Source organism: Gambusia affinis, linkage group LG08 (assembly GCF_019740435.1).
Source record: "Gambusia affinis linkage group LG08, SWU_Gaff_1.0, whole genome shotgun sequence".
Lineage (NCBI taxonomy): Eukaryota > Metazoa > Chordata > Actinopteri > Cyprinodontiformes > Poeciliidae > Gambusia > Gambusia affinis.
Genome location: NC_057875.1, coordinates 11080781 through 11101089, shown reverse-complemented (window position 1 = coordinate 11101089; position 20309 = coordinate 11080781). Strand labels below are relative to the sequence as shown.

The window sequence follows — 20309 nt, the reverse complement described above, 5'->3', positions numbered from 1 at the left end:
TAGATAGATAGATAGATAGATAGATAGATAGATAGATAGATAGATAGATAGATAGATAGATAGATAGATAGATAGATAGATAGATAGATAGATAGATAGATAGATAGATAGATAGATAGATAGATAGATAGATAGATAGATAGATAGATAGATAGATAGATATCAAAAAGACTTGCTGCTGCTACAGTTATAGCCTACTACTTATTTACTCACACTGTTCAAATTTTACTTCTTTTTTTTTTTTTTTACATAAAATATATCATTTTTACCTCAATTCACAATTACGCAGTATTTTATGTGATTTTATGTCTATCACATAAAATTCCAACGATTTGTATTAATGTTTGTTGCTGTAATCTCAAAAAATGTGATTCTGCAAGGCACTATACAGAGATTTTTAATATATTTGGCTGTTATCCGATATTTCTAGAAAACTAAGCAACAGTGTCCTCTCGTGAGTTAAAGCGGAACTGACAAGAGCCAGTCTAAAGTCTTCTTCCGGCCACCGTATATATGACAAAATTAAGATTGTGGTTGTGAATAATAATGAAGGAATTTGAACTGTAATCTGTGGCTCTATTGTTCACTTTTAGGTGTTTGGAGATGGAAGATGAATGGGAAGAAGAGGTAGTAAAAACAATGATTGTGCTCGCGTTTAGTTTAGATAATATCCACACTGTTACCGTGACATAGCTAACCAGTTAGCCACAGGAAATTGTTAAGTATATGAGATTTTCAGAATTATTTATTATGTTGTTGATGGTATTTTGATGATGATATTCAAAATGATGTAGTTTCAACATAAGAAGTCTTCTGTTGTCTGTTGTAACCAAACAAATAATGTTTCTTAGCATGTTTTTTTACAACACGATGCCGAAGTTGCTATCCCATTCTTCATTTACAACTTCACTGTATTTAACTAAACTTAATCCGCTAAAAATGTTAAAAACTTGAGATGCTTGAGCGTGAACTTAATTGTTATAAACGCATTTCATATTCTATCAAGAATTTAATGTAAGGGGCTGAATATGCCCTATTTTCACTTCAGAAATTCACAAATTCAAAAATGTTTTTCCAAGTCCTGAACTGTTTTTTTGTTTGGTTTTTTTGGGGGGGGTTTTCAGAAAATGCAAGAGTTTAAATTATTCAGATCAGTATTTTAGACTTTGTACTAAAAACAATCAAATTAAGTTAAAATATGTGAAATGACTATTTAATAGATGCCAAATCTGAAGCTGCAAATCAGACTCAGGTGTTGTTTTAGTGCTTGATCCCCAAACTGCATGTCTCGTTGGTTTCATTCTACATGTGGGATTTTTAAAATGTGCAGTTATTGTTAACTAAAAGTTTGTACATTCCAGCATCATTCACTGATTCTGTGTTGCCTGCAGGAGCAGCTTGTTGTGGTGGAGCTCTCTGGAATAATCAACAATGACTTTCTGTCCAAGTGTCGGATGACATGTAAGATACTGGTGAGTTTTTGGTTATTAATTGTATGGATTATGAATGTAAATTTTAATTTCCACCATCTTTGGATCACTGTGCACTGCAGTTTGATCTTTCTCTTTTTATATATATCTGTGTGACCTAGGATATAGATACTGAAAGACCCATGATGCAAGTTGGACAATATGTGTTTGCAGGCGAATATGAAGGTAAGAGCAAAGTTTTATTTGTTCTTAACCTGGAAATAGTTTCAGACTTAACACCACTTACAGGACATCTTTTCAGTGTTTTTAATCCATTGTTCTAAATCTAATGTTTAGTCAATATAAAAGAAAGTGCATCTCTTTTGGTTTACTTATCAGGACATAATAGAATGAATCTGGTCCAGGTTCTAACATTATTTAAAATTAACCTAGTATATAAAACACACAACAGTTGCTCTCCTTAGTTTTTTATACCAAGATAGAGCCAAGTTGGTAAAACCTGTGTGTAAAAAAAGTTGATTGTTCCAGTTGCACTAAGCGGTATAGAGTCTGAGATGGCGCTCTTGGGGTTTGCTGCAAACTCGTTGACCGTCATATGAATTTGCTAGTTTGTCTACTACAAGAAAGAGCAAAAGCTGTCTCATAAATTTGTCACTTATGAACCCAATTTTTATAAACAGTGTTATAACCCTTCCCATGTTAATGCATTGCACTTGCTGGTGATCTGTTAATCAAGTGTATTTGATCCAAGGCACTTGTTAATATTCTTCTCAACTATTATGAAAGAAGCAAAGATATACTTAGTGTTTCACACAACAGGCTTCCCTTTTGGCTTAGTTGCTATTCAATATAACAAACTGCATGGTGGAATATGTATGAAATTTAGCTCATTTTATAACCTGGTGGATATTTCTTTTTGTCCTGATATCTAAAATATACTAAGCAAGGGTGTGCTATCTTGTTCCCATGACTGTATTTATTTTTCTTGCGTGGAACTTAGATGCTAACATTGACAATAAAAAAATTATTTTGATTTATAAGAAAAGAATAAAGAATATAAAGCAAAGGTCAGTATTTTGAGAAAAGAGAAATAGATACTTTAATTTCGTAAGTGGCCTTAATTTCGATTTGGACAATCTTTAACTGTGAAAAAATATTTCAGTTTCTTTATAAAAGTCACAACTCCTGCTTTAATTCCTGTTTAGTGTAAACCAAAATGCTGCTCCCATTACTTTAAGGTGTTACATAGTTTTTATATATATATATATATAGAGAGAGAGCGTTGCTTAATTTTTTTTTCTAATGAAAACATGGTGAGTCTTGTCAAATATTTTGTCTTCCAAAAATATAAGGTAAAGTGAAATTCACACAAAATCTTATCATTTTTGCCTTAGATGCATTGGGAACTTGCGTACTTTTTGAAGAGGCACCAGGAAAAGGTGACAGTCAGCTCCAATGATTTCATTGTTTAACAGTTTTACTGAGAGTCAGATATACTCAATTTGCTTTTTTTGTTTTGTACCTGCAGGACAAGCACACAGCGGCCCTGGCCTCAAATACATGTGCCACACTGTTAAGAAGTTGACGATGCAACGAATCTTTCTCACTGAAAAGATGGAGGATGAAACAATTGCGGGTCAAATAGAATATCTTGTTTAAGATTGAAAAAATATTTGCTTTGATTTCTCTCTTATGCAAGTGTTTCTGCTTATCCTTTGCACAATAGAGCTTATAGTATCTGTTTTTATTAGTTGAATGACCCAACTTAAAGTCTCATCTATGCATAACAAAAGTGTTATTTGTGTTCCAGCCGGGGCACATGATGACAAACAACAGGACACAACCTGCATGTCTGATGAAAGTGAAACTGACAAGACTGATGGCATGGTAGAAGAAATTCTGAACAACACAGATTTGGAGGATTCTAACAACAGCTAATACAGTCATAACATTTCATATTATGACTTCCCTGTGTGAGGATAAGAAATTTGTCTTTGATTTATTGGTTTTTGCACATCTACAGCAAAACAAGGAAGGATTTTTGTTCTGTATAATAAAATCAATTACTTAATTTTGGAAGACACAGTTATGCCTCCTCCTCACTGAGGTTCAAAAATGTCCCCAAACTAATAGTTGTTACGTAGTGTAAATGGTTGAATACTTTTTGGTTGATATCAGATGTTTTTTATTTCCTTTCATGATTTTTCTTTTCTGGTGTCAGGATTTGGTGTAAGAGGCCCCACATTGGGATTCACATGTTATCCTTGCACACTTGTAAAGAAAGGTCATTACTTGATGCTGATATCTCTATTTTCTACTATTAATGTCTCTGGAAGAACAGTAACAAATATGGTAGTGGATGGAGGTCCCTCTATAACTTTTTAGTCCCAATTGTGATAATTAAAATTCACTAGACTGAAATAGTTTTGTTCTTTGTGTTTAAATTGTCCCAACTCGGTAAAAAAATTAAAAAATACAAATATACATTTAAAAACAATGCTACCTTACTTTATTTAAGCAAGACAAATTTCCATTGTTCATTTTAACTATTACATTTTTTGAATGTGAATATCTTTGGTGAATTGATGTTTTTGTTTTTATAAGGGTTTTGTACTTATTTGTAAAGTTTACAAATGGAATTGATTAAATAAATTTGTATGCAAACTTGGGAACTATTAAAAATTTATTTTAATTTTTTTCGTGTTATTTTTATTTATTTCTTTTTTTAATTATCAAGTAATAAGTTTATTTTCAGAGAATCGTCCCCTCAGTAGTGTCAGTTTATGAATGAACTAAATGTTATTGACTTTGAGGACGTGGCGGTTTTCGGCCAATCCAATCAACGGTGCTCTCCTGAAGTGGACCAATCAGCCGTCGACATCACATTCGCCTTCTCGAAGCCTGATTTGTCAGCCTTTGGCTTGTTCACAGGAAGTGCACGGGTGTGTTTCCTATGGGAGGGCCTAAAGCATCAACGACGAACTTCCCTGGGAGACACCGGTGAGTTTTTCTGATCACATATGGAATAAGATAACAAACGTTTGGAGAAGTAAAATTATGGAGTTACGGTTTCGGATATATTGCATGAGTTATATTATGGAGACTCATTGTCTTTGATTTTAAGAGGAAAACTGCAGGACAGAGGATGAAACTGTCGGTGTTCTGCGTTAGCCAGATTGGGTCAACATACATAATGTTGGAACTGTTGCTTTGATTGAAAATAATGGTCTGCAGCTAACTACTCTTATTATGGTAGAGACTAAAAGAGAACTGAACCGCACGAATGACAACTATTTAAGCATTATGAGCAGTTAGAAGAAAAATACGGGTTATTTTCTTCCTTTTGTTTAAGGCTTTAACTATTTTTTGTTACTTAAATTTAAATCCCTTTGAAATATTTATTAAGCAAACAAGTAGATGAAAAATATATGTTGCTCTAAACATGTAATTCACTGTACTCGATGCTGTAGAAATATGGTGGTTACATAGATTGCTTGGAAACGCCAGAGTAAAAGGTAGAAAACTGCAGACTGTTCTGAATTGATTCTAAAGAGAGATTTCTTGCCGACAATTCCCCATCAAGATATTTCACATAAATGTAACAGGTTCTGTTTTTGAACTTGAATATGATTCGTTCTACTTTGAATTTCTTGCACTTAACTGTAGTCACAGTGGCTAGTAATGTTTGTTTCTTGCGGTCAGAACTGCTGAGTTCTTGAACACGTTTTGTGTTACTACAGTACTGAACATGATCTGGATCAGACGTCTCTAAAATCAATAGCATTTGTCCCTACCACCAAAAATAGCTGATCATTAATCAACGACACTTGCTGAAGGTTTGATAAACATATTTGTTGAAAATATACTCATAATGGGAATATTTGTTGGTTTAGAGTATAGGTTCTATGTTAAAATTTTGTTTTATGTTTAAATTAAGCAACAGTAATTTCTCCAAGTTTGTCAGTAGTTTAAATGCTATATCTTTTTTTTTTTAATCTACATACTTGAACTTTGTATCATTTGAAATTCTTTTAAGCAATTCTTTATAATCATTAAAATTTCCCTAATCGAATTTCCATCCCAGTTGCATTTTAAAATAACTTAAAGCTTTTACTGTTGATATGCGTTTGAAGTAATTAAAAGGTTGATGTCTTTGAAGTTATGTGCTCCACCACACAATGCTCAGATGCGATACATGTCTTTCAGTGTAGCTGATGCTTTAAATTGTATTAGCTTTATCTTTCTTGCACTTAGTTATATGATTTCAGAGCTAGTTTTCTTATAGTGTTGATGTGTGTTGTAGTCAGACCCACAGGATGCAATTAGCGTTTATGCTTTTGTATTATTATTTATTCTCCATTTTGTTTTACAAAATGCAACATTCTTTGTGTATTTATTTTCCCATACCTTACAATTTTTTTGTGTTGATGCAAATCCTGTATTAGGCTTCACACTCATTCAAGACTTTTAAAATAAAATCACTGAGACTCACTTTAGATATAGTTTGTGACCTCTAGAACTTTTCATTGTCAGTTTTTCAATGTATTTGGTTTTAAATGGTTATATGATACAGAAAACCAGCTTCCACATGAATGTGTCTCTGATGACATCATATAGGGCAGCTTTAATGTACGCTGAATGCTGCAGAATGCCCATCTTATATACCCAAAGGTTATATGAGATTAGTAAATGTTTTGCCAAAACGTTAACTAAGGCCAACTGATCAGCTCAGTTGTGTGTGCTGAACTTATTTGGGTTACGCATCTAATATTAAATACAATATACTAAAAGTAGAACAAATGTGGCTTGCATCAGCTTAAAAAGATTTGCAGTAGCTTTGGTATTTGTCTGCAGTCTGAGTCAAAACCTCTACCTTATGCAGTGTTGGGCTAAAGGCTGTGATCAGTGAGGACTGAGTGTGTATCATCTTTTAGAAGTACAACGTGAACCAAGATAAGCATGACACAGATTTTTTATCAGACAGGACAATGACTACAGCTTATGTTGTGACTTCTGTTTTATTTTCTGACATAGTGACTGTTCGAACAAACTCAGAATGGCGCTGCGGCCGCTTGTGATGTGCTTCGCTCTCTGCGTGGTTTATGCCACCAGCAAACCAACAGAGAAGAAGGACCGCGTCCACCACGACGACCCTCTGAGCAACAAGGAGCATGATGATGCCGAGAACTTTGACTATGACCACGAAGCCTTTCTGGGACAAGAAGAGGCAAAGACCTTTGACCAACTCACGCCCGAAGAAAGCAAAGAGAGGCTTGGGTAAGATCAACACAAACGTGCATTTTTTGGGCAGTCATCATTAACCTTTTACGCTGTTCCTTGCTCTTAGCAATGACATTTTAAGCTCATTAAATTGTAATAATTTTGTTTTTAAAAAATTGTTTTTCTGCAGCATGTTGGTAGAGCGCATAGATGAGGATAAAGATGGCTTGGTGACCGTTGAGGAGATGAAGAAGTGGATTAAACATGCACAGAAGAGGTGGATCTATGACGATGTGGATCGTCAGTGGAAGAGCCACGACCTCAATGGGGATGGAATGGTGTCCTGGGAAGAGTACAAGAATGCTACGTACGGATATGTTCTTGGTATGGCTCCATGTATTATTCATTTTGTGTGTTTTATGTATTTTAAATAAAATCTCATTTAACTAAAAGTTTTTAAAAAAAATCATGGCTTTGGATATGCAGATGATTCCGATCCTGAAGATGGCTTCAGCTACAGGCAGATGATGGCTCGAGATGAAAGGAGATTCAAGATGGCCGACACTAACAAAGATACGAAAGCCAACAAGGAGGAGTTCACGGCTTTCCTTCACCCCGAGGAGTATGATCACATGAAAGACATTGTGGTGCTGGTGAGTGATTTACTTTAACAGGTCTTAGCAGACGATTAATGATATATTATCTATATGTTTAGATGTCTTTTTTTTTCTGTAGGAAACTATGGAAGACATTGATAAGAATGGTGATGGTTTGATTGACTTGGATGAATATATAGGTGAGTTCTAACAGCCTGCTAATATCACTGAGTTGCCCAAAAAACATTTTTACAGATCCCTAAAATGGAATTTATACCCTTGAACTTGAATGTACGGTATTTGTGTAAAATATCAACACACATTTGCTTATAATTATAAAGACCAGTGAGGACAGAGTGTGTACTATCTTTCAAAAGTTCAACATGAACTAAGATGCGCATGACACACAGATGCTTTTATCAGACAGGACAATGACAACAGTTTATGTTGTGACTGTTGTTTAATTTTCTGGCATACCGACAAACTCAGAATGGAGCTGCGACCGCTTGTGATGTGCTTCGCTCTCTGCGAAGGGAGAGTATTCTGTGTTTTCCACACTATCTCCTCTGATTTCTTATGATTGTCTTCTTTTTCTGTTGTGTGGGATTCTAGGTGACATGTACAACCAGGATGGAGACAACACAGAACCTGAGTGGGTGAAGACTGAGAGGGAACAGTTCACAGAATTCAGAGACAAAAACAAGGATGGAAAGATGGACAAGGAGGAGACCAGAGACTGGATCCTACCCAGTGACTACGACCATGCTGAGGCCGAGGCCAAGCATCTCGTATATGAGTCAGACGCTGACAAAGTATGTAAAACAGTATAGGAATGGCTCAGCAAAACACGAGTATAACTCTTAAAATGATCTAACTTGTGTATTAAAAATGAAATTTTATTCATGATTTTAACAATCTTTGAAAAGGCATTCTATTATAACTAAATGTGCTTATGTGATAAAACAAAAAGAAAATACTAACTGTATGACTGTTGCTCTTCCACAGGATGGCCGTCTGACGAAGGAAGAGATTGTCGATAAGTACGATCTATTCGTCGGCAGCCAGGCGACCGACTTCGGGGAGGCTCTGACTCGACACGACGAGTTCTAACACCCAGCTGCCTCCACAGACTGTGTGCTCATCTTGTGTTTTCACCACACCGATGACTCCTTCCACTCAGCGTTGAAGCGGGATGAGCTCACCTAATCCTACGCCACGGACAATAATTTATTTAATTTTCTGAATGTGTCTCATCATGCACACACTAACATTCTACACATATAAGCTTGGTCAGTGCGTTGCGCTTCCTTGATTTGCTTGATTATGCTGTTGTTTTATAGAGACTTGGAGAGTAATAGATCTTCTTCGCTTTTATTTGCTGGACTTGCAATTTTCTACAACCCGTTTATCCATTTTTACAAACCACCAAAGTTTAAGTTTCCAGTCTGCAGAAGAGTTTGTTTTTTCAAATGCACTGGGCTGTATTATTTGGCTTAAACTGAGATACTAATTTCTAGTTCAGATGTCCTTCAGCACTTCACACTATTTGAAAACATGCGGTTATCTGTAATGCGGTTGCTTAGAACCAGAACTACACATCAAATCCCAGTTGCTGCACCGATCCATTGGCTTTAGTGCAATACAACATTTTAGTGGTTGTAATTTTTTACTTTCTGGTTCACATTGACAAACTCTGTACTTTTGTAAGAGATGAAGGACTCAAGCTGAATTTAGGGGACAGTTGCTCCTGGATTGGATCGCCTTTGCTGTTTTACCTCACAACCTATAAGAAAACAGGATGTACTCCTGACTGATCCAATCTGAAATTGGCTTTATATAGACTGTTGATTAAATTCAAAGCTGCTTCCCTTCTTGTTTTTGTTTTTTTTTGTTGTTGTTCATACCCATTTCAATTGTGTGCGCATGTGAGTGTGTGTCCATATGTTACTTGTATTTTTGATGACTGATTTTGCTGTACTTTTTATTGTTACTTTTATTTGATTTAGCTGAATTAATAACTCACATGTGCCAAGAAAAACTCTTTGAACAGTTAAGGGAAAAATACTCTTCCCTCAAAGTTTTCCTTTCTCACATGTTTGCTATGCTTATATCATCACTACCAACATCTATAACCACTGGTAATAACTTCTTTGTTTGCATCGTTTCTGTGATGTTTAAAAATTTGTTCTATTTTTTACACTGCTCACTGCAGCGACAGGCAATTGACTTGTGAATTTACTGAAAATAAGTCAATGGCCTGCAATCTGAGCACTCTAACAATCAGGTTAAAGTTTTTTGACAGAACAAAGTCTCAATAAAAAAACATAAAATTGATTGAGTTCTGTTTATTTCTTTTATCTTGCTTAATTACTCAGTTGCATAAAGTATAGCATTTGGGTTTTCCACTTTTATATTTCTGACATCTAAAAACTTAAAGATAACTTTAGAATTTCTGTTAAGAAAATGCTTTTTATGTTTAACAACATAGAAACAATGGCTGGCTTCACGTCGTCAGCATTTATCTCAAACAATCTTGAGTTAAATTTCCTATTCATTGTTGTATTTGATTTTTGAGTTGCAAAGAGCAGAAACCTTTCATTTAATTTGTGTGAATGACAAAACAATTAGTGAACTTTCCTAAGATTAGAGTCACACAAGTTCAGACAATTTTCTATATCTTGTAGTTCTAAAGCTTGCACAGCTTTGTCTTATAGTGGGAATATTTCTGCTTTAGGGAATCCAAGCACAGTCAAGATAAACATCTGTGGTTGTTAACTGCTACTCATGTATAATTATACATCTCTTTAAAGCAGGTTGAAGTGCAACTATTGATGTGTTGATTAAAACCTGCAAATGGCACAAACTTCCTTTTGTCCCTGTAAAGTAAACACTTCCTTAAGACTTAAAGGGTTAATTAATGTGCTGAAGTTAAATGTTTCATAGAAATCATTTTACATCTGTGATGAGATGGTAACCATAGTTTGCAGATTATATTAAAGAGGACAAATAGTTTTAATATATGCAAATAATAAAATTAAATATATATTTTATATATATTTAATTTTAACATATTTTTTGCTCATAAAAGAAATCTTATGATTACATTAATATAAAACAAACCTTGAGGTAAATAATAAGGTTGAAAAACAAATATTACATTATATGTGTGCTTATTTTAGAGCTTTGAACAACAACGTGGAATAAATTTGGCTTTACTTTCCCAAGTGGCTTTAAATGTAGAGCTTTTCCTGACTTCATAAATGTTTGGAAACCAATGGAAACAGGTCAGTAGTCACTGACTGACAAGTGTGGATATTTGGTGAAGCTTTTAAAAAAATCTGTCACAATGACAGAAAAAAAATTCTTTAAACACCTTCTGTCAACTGCATTAGGTTTTCATTAGTTAATGTTATCTAAACAAACTGTAATATGTAGGGTAAGCATTGTTCATTTTCTCCACTTGATTGTGTGTTGCTGGGTGTTTTTTCTTCTTGCACTGACTGCGTTGTAATCCATTCCTCAGCAGAACCTGTCCGGTGTTTCGTGCTTCCTTGATGCTCAGCTCAGCTCTTAGCCATCCATATTTATTTCACCTGCTCCATCTTCTGAACTCTGTTCGGTCACTCTCAGCATCTGTAATAAAATCAACGAATGACTTCTAACTCTAAATATAAAGAGCCTACAATAAGACCAGACTTCCAGCAGCTTCTTACCTTCACTGTTTTTGTCCACATCATCATCACCTAGAAAACCGTCCTCATCCTCATCCTCCTCTCCACGGCTGTTGAAGGTATTTCCTGAGTTAGTCGAGGGCCTCCGGTCCGGAGACGGGCTTTCGACGTCTTCTGTTGGATGTATGTGGTCCAGGGAGGTGGATGGTTGGTCTGTCTCAGCATTCAGAGTCTGTCCTGTTCCCTCTGGTGAATCTGGAGGGGTGTCAGTTGGGGATGTGTCTATGTGCACCAAAGTGGCTTTTAAAGGGCCGTGCTCCGGGGTGGGAGGAGGTGTACCTGTCTCCTTGGCGAGCGGTGGTGACAGTGACGGCGAATGTGAGAGGGTCTGCTCATTAGGTTTTGGAAGCATGTTGTCCATTTCTGCTGAAGTCATTTCATTGCTAGATGGGGAGGAGACGCAGGGTGCTGACTCAGCAAGGTTGTTTGAGGAGCTTGTTTCCACATCTTGCTCATTTAAAGGAGAAGGGTTAGTGTCTTCCTTGGTTACTGGGTCTAAATCAGTGTTAGACTGTTCTTCTGAAGGCCCTGAGGTCACATCACCCAGTAGACCAGCATTTTCATTTGGCAGCCTGTCAGCATCTATCACATGTGTTGGGCTCATATCCTCCTTGGGAGGGTGACAGTCAGGTGAGCCACAGGAAATTTTGGTTGCCGTAGAAGCATTGTTATTTAGGATCACAGGACTTTGCAAGATTTCAGTGGGAAGGGGACCAGGGGCCTCAGTAACACCAGCTGCTGTCGGTGAAGTGGATCGTGTGCAGATAGGAATGTCCTTTGTGGTATCACTGTCTGGTTTGTCTGGGAAGCTAAAGGAAAGATTGCAGGTACCACACTCCTCATTTTGGAAGGATACCTCCTCCATGTGTGGCATACCAGTACGATGGTTCACCTGGAGGAGAAACCGACAGGGGGAGAGTCAGCCGCTTGTGTTTACTTTAAGCAGTTTAATTTATTCCTGCCAGTGGGGCGATTCATGCATGCTAAGATAATCAGTGACAATGTTTTGTTAAAATCATCTGCTGATATGAAATATGATTTTCTGAGTTCAATAACTAACTTCTACCAGTGAGAGATGGTTATTTTGGGGTCATAATCTCTTGTGTTTCATAAAAATGTAAACTTGAACAAAAACAAATGAAAAAGGGTTTAATTGTTCAAGCTTCAGAAAAATAATATTATCAAATATTTCAACATTCTTAATTTGTATTTATTGCCATAATTTATGAAAATACCTGACTGAAAAGACAAAAAAAATGGATTTGCAAAGATGTAAGTGTATATGTACAAAAATAGAAATAGGAAAGCTCAAAATTGTGTAAATTAAAGAAGGTATTGAACTGTTGCAATGAATTATGACACATATAGATAATATTTAAGGATTATGAATGAAATGAAAGGAAAGGGGAAAAGGAAGGAAGGAAAGGAAAAGAGTTAGGACTAGGTTTAATTAAAAACTTACCAGCTGGAACCAGCGTAAACTCTGTGGGAGCATAATACAACAAATTTTCAGAACATGTGTATACTTCAATTAAATTTAACAATAGTATGCCATTGATATAGCTGTCAATTTAACTGGACTGGAGAGCTCAAATTCAGATTACTGTATTATTCTGCAGACAGATTTCGATTAGCAATAAAGTGACTAAAGTCTTTAACTCTGAATATCATGGTCCATTTACCAGGAACAGTTCCACTGGCCTCATGAAGGCCTTTTGTAGTTTTAATTTGGTCTTTTCAAGTTTTTGTCCGTTATAGTGAAGGCTTAGAAGACTCAATGCAAATTGAGTCGTGCAAGCTTTTAATCACTTTGACCCAACAGAAGAATTTCTATCCTACTGGGAGCAACCTCTCCAGATGCTGGTGCTGATTCAGTAGATGAGAGATGGATGATTCAGTTTATGGACTTTAGCTGTGAGTGTATTTAGCTCTGATTCTGATGCCAAGGAATGCCTTCTATTACCTTAGCTATAGTATTTAATGAATGATAACATGTGCAAGCTTGGCATCCCTTTCTTCCCCAGCCATTCTGTTACTCATCACTCAGGCAACAGAAAAATAAAATCATCTCACCACATTGGGGTGCTTGCCCTGGGCTACACAGCCTCTCTCCAGCGGGTCTCTCATTCCTTTGTGTTTCCTCTTCAACCACATCAACACAGACAGGACACATCCGATTGCACCCATGAACACCATGCTCAGGAAAAGTGCTTTGCCCACAGTGCAGCCTGTCAGGCGTTCATTTACCAGAGGACTGCGAGGGACTGCAGGGCAAATAAAGAAACCGTTGTAGTTTGTTTGTGGCCTGCAGACTCATCAGAAATGCTGCTACTGCTGGGAACTTACTCAGTTGTCCTTCAGGCAACACTTCCACTACTACAGTAGAATAAGCAGAGTCACCAGATTCCTGGTCTACAGCCATAACCTGGAAATGTGTTTAAAATGAGTAAAACATCATTGTTGTCGATACATTTGTGAGATCTGGATTGACAGATTTACATCGAGCTGTGCAAAGCACATGAAACTGTGTTTTGGTTGTAAAATAAAAACTGAATCTAGGCTTATTTAAGAGTTTGTGGCATCAAAGTTAAGCAAGGCTCACCTCCAGAACGTGCTTCTGCTTTGGCTTGAGATGACTGGTCTTTGCGATCAGGAGCCCGCTCTGTGTGACTTGGTAAATATCAGTGTGGTTGGATGTAGCACCAAGGCCAAAGTAGATCATTGGATTGAAACCCTGTGAGGTTTTTTTTGTTAAAAAAAAAAAATCTCAATTGTCACAGAAACACAAAAAACAATTACATGAAGAATTTTTTATCATGTATGCGCAATTTGTATGGTGCTTTGCAAAAGTATTAGAACTCCAGGAAGCATTTTGTCCTGTAACAACCAAATCTGTAATATATTTAATTGGAATATTTTGTGATAAACCAACATAAAGTAAAGTGAATTTGTGAAGGTTCAAGCATACATTTTCTATGATAACCTCTTGCCAAAAATCATCATGTGGTTTTGAATCAAGGCTGATATAATATATAGCTCTGACTGTATGGTTCGGTTCTTTGTTCTGTTGGGAAGTGAACCTTTGTTGCAGTCTCATGTCTTTTGCAGCCTCCAACAGGTTTTCTACCACAGTGTCCTTGTGTTTAGGCTCATTCACATCTGGATTAAATGAGTGGATGATTAACAATCTTCTGCAGAAATTGGAGGCATGCAAAGGCAGTAATGCAATCATTTGAATGAGCTGTGTTGGACTAGGGAAACATCTAAAACATACAGGGCAGTGAGCCCAGAGCACCAGGGTTGGGGACCACTGCTCTATGTAGTTTGATGGGAACTTTTATCAATATTTCTTTACACTTTCTGACAGCAATTACTTTTGTCCTGCCACTCTTCCACAGAGGTCAGAGTTTTGGAAAGTGCAAATAACTATCCTGCCAGTAGATTCTCCCACATGAGTTGATTTCTGCAGGAACCCCAAAACTGAAACTTTTCCAGAGCTTTATTTTTGACTATGGTGTTTTTAATGATATTGTTTGTTTGCTAATGTTCTTTAAAAACCTCAGAGGCCTCTGTTTATATTAAGATGTAATTACACACAGTTGTGCTCTGGATTTTATTTAAAGGAGCAAAATGGGTATGTTTGCATGTCGGTAATAAATAAATTGAGAACCATGTAGGTCTATCAGAAAATGTTGCAAAAATTACAAAATGTTTTGATTATGACAAAATGAGAAAATGTTTAAGGGATATGAGTACATCTACAAAGCATTGAGGGCATGCTATAGAGCTCACATCATCAAAGTCTTGGTCCTGGACATTTAAAATCAGAGCTCTGCTTCCGTATGTATTGACCAGAGAGGCTGCACTCTTTCCAGCTGTGATGAAGCCGCAGTATTTAGGCAGCTCAAACTCTGGATGAAACTGGTTCACTGCCAGAATCCTGACCAGCACCGTCGCAACAGAGTACTTCCTGGGATCGTCGTCCTGGTACGCCTGCGCACAAAGTTGAAAACCATGGAAGAGTGATGTGGGGCTGGGCGAATCTTTACCAAATTGTCAATTTCCAGGGGAAACAAATCTTACCATGACTTGAAGATGCACAACAGGAGTTATGAGTCTGTCCTTTAAACCCTTCATCAGTCTCAACTCACCGGTCTCTCTGTTGATACTGAAATGCCCATCTTCATCTTCAGACAGAGTTACAGAATCGCTCATGTGACATCTGCACACCTCAGATTTAAACCTATTTTATCAAGTGTTATACCTGAGAGAATGGCATAGCTGATGGAGGAATTGACACCTCTATCTCCATCCACTGCATGAATGGGACCCGGAGAAAATTCCAGCACAATATCCTGTAATGTGGTATAGATTTGGGCCACTGTGAATCAGATGTATCTGAAATCTATCACTTGGTTATCAGATGTTTGAACATGTAACAATAACAAAAGTAAAAGTATATTTCAACAAGGGTAAAAAGAAGCTGACCTCTTCTCCCTCTGTGACATTGACCATGTACACAGGACTGCTGCAGATTCTACTGGTCTCATCCTGGAACAGCAACACACAGGGCACAAACTGTGGGTACTGGTCATCTCCATCCTGAACCATGATGGTGACGTTGGTGCTGATGTTGTAGTGCTCAGCAGTGTTCATTTCCTGCCACAACGACAAGCCAGTGAGATACATTGTTTAAAGAAGACATATGGCCAAACCTAGTTTGCATATACATATTATTGGCAGGAATGTCATATTCTTTTGTGGCTTTTAATGGTATTTTGAAACTTTTTCAAGGTGAACTAATATCTTAGTTGAGCACAAATCTGGCTGCACAAATTTGAATTTATTCTGAATTTTCTATAGTTTATTCAGGATATGGATTAGCAAAAATATGCAGATTCAAATATGACGTGCAAAATAAATAAATAAAAATAGAGATGTTTGTGTTTGCTCAATTTTTCCTTGCTGTAGAAATTCTTCTTGGCAATAAAACTTATACTATTCAGAAAACTTGTTCATTTGCACTTAAACAGCATCACTTCTGTGAAGAAAATGCTTCTATGGGTTTCGTTGTATAGTCAAGTATGTAGGTGTGATGGTGTGTGGTGGTATTTCAGCACAAGGAGTAATCTCAGTGCAGAGCTGTCTACCGTAGATGAAATTCTGCAACTAATGTCAAACCCTCTCTTAGACACAGAACTCCTAAGATGTTGCTGCTCTTTAACACAGAGTGGGATTTGTCAGAGACTACCTCCAGAAATTAGGAGATGGAGAGGATAGAATGACCTGCCGGCAGTCCTGACCTCAACTCCACATACTTGTGGGTTTCTTTTTGACGTGGTGCTCATGCGAGGGAGACCTACAGAACCACACTGACTATACAATGTGTAAACAAGTTGGTGGCCAGCATGAGGAGGGTTTGCCAGGATGTTCTGCTTGTTTGCAGTTGTCCCTGGTAACTTCAGGCCCCATTAAATGATTAAACAGCTGAATTAGGTCTTTTGACTTTTTACTTTAAACTCCCAATCCAACAAAAGACACCAAATGAGGGTCAATGTCAGAATAAGCTTTTTTACACTGGCAAAGAGTGTTTGACAAGCTTTTGTGGGAAACACCAAACTATTCAACTTCTGCTTGTTTGACCAATAAATTACTTTTCTTTAAAAATGTGACATAGTTTAATAGGAAGAAAAAAATAGACCAAATATTTGACTTTTATACATAAACCCCAACTTATATTTGAATAAATGTCTCTTAGCTCATTTTTGAGAAACCTCACGATTTTGTAGCCTGATAGGGTTATGGCATCTAGCAGGAAATGTGACATCTGATCAGAAATAAGTCTGTTAGGTTACCTGATTAAGTTAATTGAAATGAACAGCAGACCACATGAAAGATTTAGATATTTGGCCATAATGACATGAAGTATTTTGGGAGGAGTCAAACTGTGAAAATGTTAACTGTCAAGTTTAGTGGTGGTACTGTAATGGTGATGGTTTGTTTTTATGCCACTGGTACTGCTGTTTAGCCCATAGTTCTCTATAACAATCATAAAAGTTGTTGTTTTTTGTATAAGTGGTCAACCCGAAGAACAGAACATCTAAAATGTCCAATTAAAAGCCCCATATGAGTTTGATTTTTGTGTTGACCAAGGCTGTCAGAGCATGCATAAGAAAAACTTCATCACAAATTCTTCAGCTGAGTGGGATAAGAAGCCTATACTGCTTTGAATCAACTAAAAACATTCATTAAGAAAGAAAAAATAGTAGTAGCAATGTTACGAACAGAAGCGTAGATGGTGACAGTGAGCTGAGTTTTAGTCTCATAATCCAGCGGTTTGGAAAGGATCACCTCACCACTGTTTGGCAGATCAATCTTGAAGTACTCGGCGTCAGGCTGTAACACAGAAAAATAATCCACAATCAACGACTGGTTTCTCTTGTATTTATTCATTTTAGTGGTTCGAATGTCAAACTTACGCTTGTTTGGTCAATTGAGTAAAGTATCTTATCATCATCAGCGTCCAAGGCTTGGACAGTAAAAACCACAGTATTTACTGGAGTGAGCTGGATAAAACAAAGACAGATAAGTAGATAAACAATCTTGACCTGAGAGATCGAGTTGAATGCAAGGTTAAATTTCTGCTCATACCTCGTTCAAAGTAAGTGATCGTACGCTTTTTTCTGAAAACATTGGTGAATTATCATTCTCATTAAGAATTTCCACCATGACTCTGTAAACAGTCTACAAGGAAACCAAAACACATGCACATTCAGGTTTTAATTTGGATTATCATAAGGAGAATCACAAAATAAAAAGGGCTTTAAAATGAACCTGAAACATGTCTTCCTCATAACATGATAGCTCCGCCATTAAGACTGGACCAAGAGTCTGGAAGAGAAAGGACAAATGTGGAAGTTGAAATACATTTAATATAAATGTATATAAATTTCAATATCTGTGACACTTTCAACATTAACAAGGAGTTTAAATCCTTGTGCAAAATGAAATGTAATTATTAACTTTAACCCTATATCAACTGAAAACAATTAGAGGATCGAATCAGACACAAACACATTAAAGGACATTAAAGAATCTTGTTATACAAAGGTAACTGTTAGGAAATCGTCGCAACAGAAATCAAAAATAATATTTACACTGATGCACCTTGAAGACAGACAGGCGTCAAAAGTCGAAAACTACAGTGACATTATGACAACAGAACTTTTCTAGATATAAGATTAAAAGACAGAAACTGTTCATGGAACGCATAACTTTTATTTAATCATGCATTTTTTTAGATAAATTGTTAGATGTAAAGAGAGTGAAAGTCAGAGGGAGAAACAGCTAATCTGGTTGACCTCCAACTGGGACCACTTCAAGGCAGCTGTCTGGGAGCAATTTGACAAGATAAAATCTGAGGCCTGAGGACAAGGTTAGAGGAATTTTTCTTTGTTGGTTTACTCCAAAATTCCAAACAACTCCTTCATTATGATGCCAATCTATCCTAAATATCATGATTAAGATTGCAATAATAACAAATATTACAATTTAATTGTATTTTCTGTTAGGGTAGTCGCAAAACTGCTTGAGTACTGTTAATGGAAACACATCTAATTACCTCTCGGTCAAGGATTTTTTCAGCCGACGTGTTCAGCCGGATGTTTCTTCCGTCTAAGTAGAACCAGTCAGCATCCCTCCCAGACAGACTCCACCGAACCCCTTTCGGGTCGGTGTTTGCCACAAACTCAGCAACAGTGTCTCCCAAGAGGCTGTTTTCTTTGATTTTTGCTAACACATCCTGGCCATCTGAGCATTCAGACCAGCCAGACATACCTAACAAAACAAAAACAAAAGCAAAGAATTAGGAGATGTGTCGTTATGAGATGTTCTCAGAAATCTTGATTGCAAAGTGGCTATACCTGCAACTGTGTGCAGACTTAGCAGGACCAGCAGAGTTGAAAAGGTTGCCTCCGCCAGGGCCATTCCCCAGGAGCTTCTTCTCATTGTGTAAAGAGAGCAGAGACTGCAAACACAATTAACTAAGCAATGGTATCTAACATTTGTCAACGAACTTTACTAAATACACTCATACATGTGTTTTAAGAATCATCTTCAGATTAGGAATCCAAAATAACAAAAACACAAACTTCTCTGTTATGTAATTCTCTCAAATCCTCTCTAAGTGGGTTTCTGCTGTTTCTATTTTGCTCTGACTTTACAGCTCTTGCAGATCCCCTTTTCTCAGAATTTTAATTTGCACCTACTAACTAGGCACAATATCTGTTGATAATTTCTAAAGAAAAAAAATCATTTCTAGGTATTTATTTCTCACGCTTTATCTCTTAATGCTCTGCCCAGTTTCATTGACTTTATCAGGAATTTCTGTTGCGTACTTATCTGTTTTCTTTTTATCCAGCTTGTTGGTGTAAAACTTTAATCACATTCAGATCATCTTTAAACACCTCCGCAGTAGGAGTGAGATAAACGTCCGGTTGCCTGCCGCTACTGGCCCAACTTATCTGCGTCTGATGCGCTACCGTCTACACTGTTTACAGCACTTGAGCTGACTGACCTGTTCTTGTCAAATCCCTTGCGGCTTCCCTGTCAGCCTCCACCTTCTTCTGACTTGTGATGGACCCAACATCTTTGAGACCTGAAATGCTAAAAAGTCAGTAAAAACAGGAAGCAAAGGTAGCAAGATGCTTTCAGGAACAAACAATGGCCTGGCGAAGATTAAACTGCATGTCACAAACACACAAGCTAAGCCCCCCACCCACTGGGCTCCCTACACATTAAAGAGCAGACGACAGCTTATGCTGCGTGACCTGGGATAAACGTCAGCTCAGAGGCTGAAAACTGAAGGTGGGGCTTTATCTGGTGAAGACTCCAATCAGATTAGAGGTGGCAAGAACCTGACTGTAGGTTCAAAGATCAGGCCAGCGGTGAATGTAGGGGATTTGTCTATCACTTGACCTCTTAAAGCCAAGAAACCCTTTACATCCAGTTCCATGACAAAGCATTGTTTCTTTTTATTTACAATTAATGCCTATTTCAAGGTACTGTTCACGATGACTTGTTACAAACATCTATGTATGTACTTCACATAGCCTTTGCCTGCTGGATTTATTCAATTAGCAGCATGTGACAAACTAATGGTGCCTGACAAGGGATTAGCTATCAAATGGCGGCTGTTTATCTTGTGAAGATTAACCTACATCCCTTTACACTCTTGTCACAGCATGCACAGGCATGCAAACACAAAGACACAAAACACATGTCTGCACATATCTTTAAAGAACCCTGTGATAAATGGCTGTCGTCTGGCTCCA

At 37.1% G+C, this 20309-nt stretch overlaps 3 protein-coding genes across 3 annotated transcripts; 2 read left to right on the top strand and 1 right to left on the bottom strand.

Annotated features, from left to right (window-relative positions):
• The first annotated feature begins 449 nt into the window (after positions 1-449).
• On the top strand, positions 450-4126 carry gtf3c6 (general transcription factor IIIC, polypeptide 6, alpha). Its single transcript, XM_044124582.1, has 6 exons — positions 450-627; positions 1392-1472; positions 1592-1655; positions 2825-2869; positions 2959-3066; positions 3241-4126. Exons 1-6 carry the CDS (start codon positions 604-606, stop codon positions 3366-3368), a joined length of 450 nt encoding a protein of 149 aa, XP_043980517.1. The 5' UTR covers positions 450-603; the 3' UTR covers positions 3369-4126.
• A 168-nt stretch (positions 4127-4294) lies between these two features.
• Positions 4295-9580, top strand: calub (calumenin b). The gene is made up of 7 exons (XM_044124684.1): positions 4295-4430; positions 6465-6707; positions 6841-7034; positions 7137-7303; positions 7386-7446; positions 7859-8058; positions 8252-9580. Exons 1-7 carry the CDS (start codon positions 4384-4386, stop codon positions 8354-8356), a joined length of 1017 nt encoding a protein of 338 aa, XP_043980619.1. The 5' UTR covers positions 4295-4383; the 3' UTR covers positions 8357-9580.
• Positions 9581-10174: 594 nt separating this feature from the next.
• LOC122835534 (cadherin-related family member 5) lies at positions 10175-18998 on the bottom strand. The gene is made up of 16 exons (XM_044124683.1): positions 18900-18998; positions 18599-18813; positions 17812-17868; positions 17629-17721; positions 17457-17543; positions 17263-17373; positions 15466-15636; positions 15242-15332; positions 15061-15164; positions 14770-14970; positions 13580-13711; positions 13324-13402; positions 13051-13241; positions 12440-12460; positions 10960-11869; positions 10175-10879 (listed from the first exon to the last, which is right to left on the bottom strand). Exons 1-16 carry the CDS (start codon positions 18982-18984, stop codon positions 10836-10838), a joined length of 2592 nt encoding a protein of 863 aa, XP_043980618.1. The 5' UTR covers positions 18985-18998; the 3' UTR covers positions 10175-10835.
• Positions 18999-20309: the final 1311 nt, after the last annotated feature.